This window comes from Cynoglossus semilaevis, chromosome W (genome assembly GCF_000523025.1).
Source record: "Cynoglossus semilaevis isolate Cse_v1.0 chromosome W, Cse_v1.0, whole genome shotgun sequence".
Classification (NCBI taxonomy): domain Eukaryota; kingdom Metazoa; phylum Chordata; class Actinopteri; order Pleuronectiformes; family Cynoglossidae; genus Cynoglossus; species Cynoglossus semilaevis.
This window is the reverse complement of record NC_024327.1, coordinates 3,544,382-3,550,582: the sequence shown is the minus strand read 5'-3', so window position 1 is coordinate 3,550,582 and position 6,201 is coordinate 3,544,382. Positions and strand designations below refer to the sequence as shown.

At 41.9% G+C, this 6,201-nt stretch overlaps 1 protein-coding gene across 3 annotated transcripts; it reads left to right on the top strand.

The window, feature by feature from the left end:
• The first annotated feature begins 478 nt into the window (after nucleotides 1–478).
• LOC103396976 (general transcription factor II-I repeat domain-containing protein 2-like) lies at nucleotides 479–2,883 on the top strand. 3 transcript variants are annotated; one of them, XM_008335225.3, is made up of 3 exons: nucleotides 479–1,820; nucleotides 1,986–2,304; nucleotides 2,485–2,883. In XM_008335225.3, the coding sequence occupies exons 1-2, from the start codon at nucleotides 858–860 to the stop codon at nucleotides 2,289–2,291; spliced, it is 1,269 nt and encodes a 422-aa protein (XP_008333447.2). In that variant the 5' UTR covers nucleotides 479–857; the 3' UTR covers nucleotides 2,292–2,304; nucleotides 2,485–2,883. The 3 variants fall into 3 exon arrangements, with proteins under 3 accessions (XP_008333447.2, XP_024908650.1, XP_024908651.1); XM_025052883.1 differs by having other exon boundaries at nucleotides 684–769; nucleotides 1,006–2,304; XM_025052882.1 differs by having other exon boundaries at nucleotides 479–2,304.
• Nucleotides 2,884–6,201: the final 3,318 nt, after the last annotated feature.

Below are 6,201 nucleotides of genomic sequence, written 5' to 3'. Positions count from 1 at the left end.
AAAAGATTATTTGCATTTTGATTCAAATGTTTGGCTAGTTCCTGGCAATGACTCACTTATATTTTGTTATAGTAGATATAGGTGTAATTTATTTAACATTTAATATACAAAACTAAACTGCTGATATCTTTTTTTAAAAAGATGATATAGACCAGTGGTCCCCAAACTACTGCTATACTGCGGGATACTGCCCGCCTCCACATTTGGTCCGGCCCCCTGAACAATACCAGAGAGCATTTTGATTATTTTTTTTCGCGATAAACGAGGGCTCGCTGTATTTGTATTTGATAAGTTGGACTCTTGCAATAAAATGTTCCTTAGTTATAGACTATTTTCATTATTAACTATTGGTTAGTAACTATTTCATACACGCATATAGCGTGACATTCTGTTCCACCCTTCTGCGGTCTTTGCCCTTATCTGGCAACCCCCAGAAAAAAAAACCTAAACACGCCCTTCTCAAAGAGAGAACGGAATAATGGCGAAAAGATTAGGTAAGAGAAAAATTGATTCAGAATGCAGGGCATTTAACCTGCAGTGGACAAACGATTATTTTTTTGTTCAATGCAAAGAAAAGGCTGTCTGTCTCATCTGTCAAGAGGCGGTGGCGGTATTCAAAGAATACAATCTGCGGCGACACTATGAATCCCGCCACAAAGACAAGTTTGCTAGCTTGCAAGGCCAATTGCGAGCAGACAAACTCGCGAAGCTAAAAAGTGGACTGTTAGCTCAGCAGAATACATTTGTACGCCAAGCTCAGCTGAACCAGTCATCTGTTTCGGCCAGCTTTCGGGTTGCTCAACTAATAGCAAGCAGCGGTAAACCTTTTTACTGATGGAGAGTTTGTCAAGAAATGCATGATCGCTGTCGCGGAGGAGGTGTGTCCCGAGAAGAAAGATGTTTTTAATGCCGTGAGTCTATCAGCGAGTACAATCACCAGACGCATTGAACAAATCGGTGATAATGTATATGCCCAGCTGCAGCATAAGACGAAAGAATTTGAATTTTTTTCATTAGCACTGGATGAGAGCACGGACGTGCAGGACACCGCGCAGCTGCTCATTTTTATTCGTGGAATTAGTGCAAACTTTGAGATGTGCGAGGAGCTGGCAGCCCTCCAAAGTCTCAAAGGGACTACGACGGGGGAGGATATTTTCGGCAAAGTGTACCAAACCATAGAAGAGTTGGGCCTCGACTGGTCAAAGCTGGCCAGCATCACAACTGACGGGGCTCCTAGTATGGTGGGCGTGTCTCGGGGTCTTATAGGACGCATGAATCGGGAGATGGAAGAACGGGGTCTCACCGCCCCGCTACAAGTCCATTGCCTAATTCACCAGCAAGCACTGTGCTGCAAAGTGTTGACGTGGGATTCTGTCATGAAGGTTGTGGTGTCATGCATAAACTTCATCAGAGCAAAGGGACTTAAACACAGGCAGTTCCAAGAATTCCTGTCTCAACTGGAATCTGCGCACGGAGATGTGCTGTACTACACAGAGGTCCGATGGTTGAGCCGGGGGAGAGTTTTGAGGCGTTTTTACGAGCTGCTACCTGAAATTAACGCATTTCTTCATACACAAAACAAAACAGTGCCAGAGCTGAGCGACCCAGAATGGAAATGGCACCTTGCATTTTTAAGAGACATGACAGAAACGCTGAACAGCTTTAACTTGCAGCTACAAGGCCAGGGGAAACTCATTTGCGACATGTATTCCCACATAAAAGCATTTGAGGTGAAACTAGAGCTGCTTTTGGGACAAGTGAAAAAGCACAGCTTCATCCATCTCCCTGCTACACAAAATCTCTCTGCAGAGAAACCAGCGGTCCCGTTTCCAGCTGAAAAGTGTGTGGAAGCACTGGAAATGCTGAAGGCGGAGTTCGGTGTGCGATTCCGTGAACTACATGTTTATGCAAAAGAAATCCGTCTTTTCCAGAACCCCTTTGTTGCCGACATTGAGGAAGCCCAGCCTTCTTATCAGTTTGAGTTGGCCGAGTTACAGAACTGTGATGTTCTGAAAGACGCGTTCAAGTCCAACAGTCTCATTGACTTCTATGCCGCCCTCCCAAACGACACGTACCCTAACATCAGAAAACACGCAATGAAGATGTCCACACTTTTTGACAGCACGTATATCTGCGAGCAAACATTTTCAGGCATGAAACTGCTGAAAAATTCAATGAGATCAAGATTGACAGATGAACATCTGCATCAGTGTTTGAGACTGGCAGTGACTAGAATGGAACCTGACATTCAACTTCTCATCAGCCAGATGCAGGCCCACAGTTCACACTGATGAACATACAAAGGTAAGCTCACTTTTCTGACTTGAATGAGTCATTCTGAGTATAAACAAATATAATCATAATAAAATCTACTGGGATAAAATCCATCTCCACAACCATACTGGCAGTGGTACTGGTTGTGCTGTGCAGATGCTGTATCACTTAGTTCAGTTTCTCAGCCTGCTTGCTTTGTGGTTTTCACAGGGAAGTTGATGAGAGAGAGAGAGAGCTGCAAACAGCGACGTCTACAAGCCTGCTGGAACCTACAAAAGGATTATAAGGAAGGAACACAAGAACTTTGAGAGATTTATTTCATAAATATTATTATTTATTTCCTGGCTTTTTTCTGTGAAGAACCCAGAGAGGGTTATTTGATTATTATTTATTTCATTAATAGTGTTATTATTTATTTCCTGACTTTTGTTCTGTGAAGAATCCAGAAACGGTTATTTGATTGTGCTTTCTGGAAAACAATAAATGTTTACGTTTAGGCACTCCTGCAATCGTCACATTTTTTCTGTTACAAACTGACCCCGGCCCCCCATCAGAGAAGGGAAAAGTTATGTGGCCCTCACAGGAAAAAGTTTGGGGACCCCTGATATAGACTAACATTAAATGTAGTAACGGGAAAAAATGTCTATTTAATAAACATTATAAATAGAATCTGGTATGATCATATGGTCTTTTATCTTCTTAACTAGCTTTAAAAAATGTTTAGCGGAATATATAGGCATAGATGTAAACAAGTAATGAAATTAAATAAACAGAAAAGAAGGGTAGAAACAAAACAGAAACGCAGCAGCAGGCACTTTAATTTCCTTTTTAATGGAAGTGTATTACTTTATTATCTACTGTTTTGTCTGTAAGTGCTGCTGATGTCAAATTTTACTATTCATTGATTTGCAATTCATGAAGATAATTTATCTTTAACGAATGACTGAATAGATTCATTAATGAAAGACGAAAGGAATTGAGTGAAACTGGCTAAGACAGACGGATGGAGCTCATCTGCGCATCTCCGCACGAGTTGATAAAAAGCCCAGGCTGACAGGTGAGTTTCACATTTTTCGCACGCTCACATGCATACTTAGAATTATCCACGCAAACATTGGCCATGTTTATCGTACTGTGACTATTTGGAGAAAACAAATGTTAAAATGAGATTGGGGGCTCGGCCTTCTCCAAAGAAAAACCTACGCTGTTAATTGTTCCTTAATTCATCATATTTGTGTTTATGTTTATTGGACAACACACAAAAACACATATTACTCTGCTGAGAAGCACGCTAGATGCTGCATGATTTTATATTAATAGATTAGATTCTTTCTTACAATAACAATAATTAAAATATCCCCTTGTTTAAATTCCATTTTGTTCTATTATTATTATTATTACCATTATTATTAATATTATAATTATTAATTATACACGTTTAACTAAAATCGGAGACGTAAAATAACTTTTCCCTTCATTAAGGGGTGCGGTACTCCAGAGTAACTTAGAATGCTTCGCTGTAGCTTGCTTGAATAGTAGCTATTCAAACTGCATTCAGACACAATCTCATGCACGTGGCAAGTTGAAATTATTTGACTGCCAAACCTATGCATTGAATACTGGTCATAGAAAGTGTTAAAAATACAAGAAACTAACCTTGTATAACAGTGACGTGCGTTCAGGGGAGGCAGGGCAGGCACTGCTTAGGTCGCATGACGCGTGCCCGTTTCTGTTCCTCAGCATATCGCCAATATGAACTTTACAGAAATATCTGTTCTACAGCATGGCTCTCTACAGGCTGTCTAATGTCTTTAATGTATGTGCGAGTGAATTGTGTGCCTGCTGATCGTACAAGAAAGTGCAGAGAAAAGTCAGCAGGGGGGCAGGCAGTACTCTGCTTCACCTCAAGGGGTCGTCTGTAGGTCAAAAATAAATGTGCTGTACTCATCTCTATACTTGAATTTGTTTACAGTAAATATGAATAGACACAAGAAGGGTGCTCTATCCATTTGTATAAAATAAACGTTCTTTGTAGGACAAATATGTTCCTGTGTATATGTTTGTGTTGGTGTAAGTGTAATTGAAAGAGGAATGCTGATGGCATATGAAGCATTACCGGGTGCATGTTGTTGGATAAATATTGAAATAAGATGCTCTTTTTGGGTCTTACAATTGTAAATCTGACTCCAGAGGAGTCAGTGCCTCACCAGCCATGAAGCTCAGCGCACGTCACTGCTGTATAACGGTCTAGCAGCAGAAAACTATGTCCGTGTGCAGTCGCGAATTGGCCGTTGTACGCATGCGCAGTAAACTCGGGTAGGACGTTTCCATGGGTAGGATGAAACTTCACAACATGAAACTTCTCTGGTGATCAACACCACTGTTTATTTAAATGCTAATGTAAACAAACTATAAAGTGAATGATGTTACATCAATGACCAAATATACTGTAAATATACCATTGGACAGGTATAAGTACAGTTAGAAATTATATTTTCACTTAATATAATTCTACCAATCAATCCAAGTAATAGTAAGCGCAGGCAATTTTAAATATGGTTAAAACCACATAAAATTATATTTTAAAGAAAATATTTTTGCAAGTAAAGATAAAATGTAATTTCAGGAATGTTAAAAAGCTGCATGCTTGGCTAAATTACTACAGCATTAGTGAATGGAATGTGATGGCATTTTGTGTGCTGTTTCCATCACTCCATTTTCATTGGAAATGGTTACGCTTGTGTGATGTTTAACTGATGTTTTATTTATTTAATTTTTTTCATTTAACCATTTTCAATTTTGTTTTCCTTCAGACTTTTTCCTGTAGAAATTGGCGGATGCTTCAAATCTGAACACTTACTTTGCTAATAGGACCATTCTATTGTGCAGGTTCTTTCCATTCTTGGAGGAAAACATTTTTTACTGTAGGGTGCTATATATATCTGCACTTAAAATATGCATTCTTAGCTTATATGTTCATCTAATATTGGAAGTCACATTAAGTGAGTATGGTGGGGCAATTTGCTTGTTCAGCATTACAATATGCTGTCTATTGTTAGCAAAGACAGGAAGCAGATTGTGGGTGCTGAGAATCTGTCGTGACTCCTACATGGTCATTGTGTAGAAACAGAAATATTCTTGAGGGTCATTCAGTGACCCTCCTTGAACCGCAACCTTAACGTGGTGGAGGGGTTTGAGTATCCGAATAAAACTAGAAGCTATGTTGTCGGGGGCTTAATGCCCATGGTAGGGTCTCCCAAGGCAAACAGGTCCTAGGCGACGGATCAGACAAATAGCGGTTCAAACCCCCCCTTGATGAAGAAAATAATTAAATCAAAGAGGTTCACGTCGCCCGGATTGACGTGGGGGTTGGGGCTCGCAGGCGAGCGCCTGGTGGCCGGGTCCTTGCCGGCCGGCTTTCCAGTGGGCCCATCACCCGCAGGAAGGCCCACAAGGGGCCGGTGCCTTGTGATTTGGGTGGTGGTTATGGGCTGAGACCCCGACGGCCCAATCCCTGGACAACCACTCTGGCTATGGGGACATGGAATGTCACCTCGCTGGGGGGAAAAGAGCCTGAGCTCGTGCGGGAGGTTGAGCGATACCGACTAGATATAGTCGGGCTCACCTCCACGCACAGTCTGGGCTCTGGGACCCAACTCCTTGAGAGAGGCTGAACTCTCTTCTACTCTGGAGTTGCTCACGGTGAGAGACAGCGTGCTGGCGTAGGCTTACTTATAGCTCCCCAGCTTGCCAGTCGTGTGTTGGAGTTCTCCCCACTGAGCGAGAGGGTCGCTTCCCTGTGCCTTCAGGTCAGGGATAGGTGTCTCACTGTTGTTTTGGCCTACAGGCCGAATAGCAGTGTAGAATACCCGGCCTTCTTGCAGACACTGGGAGCTCCTCCCGGGGATTCCATCGTCCTGTTGGGGG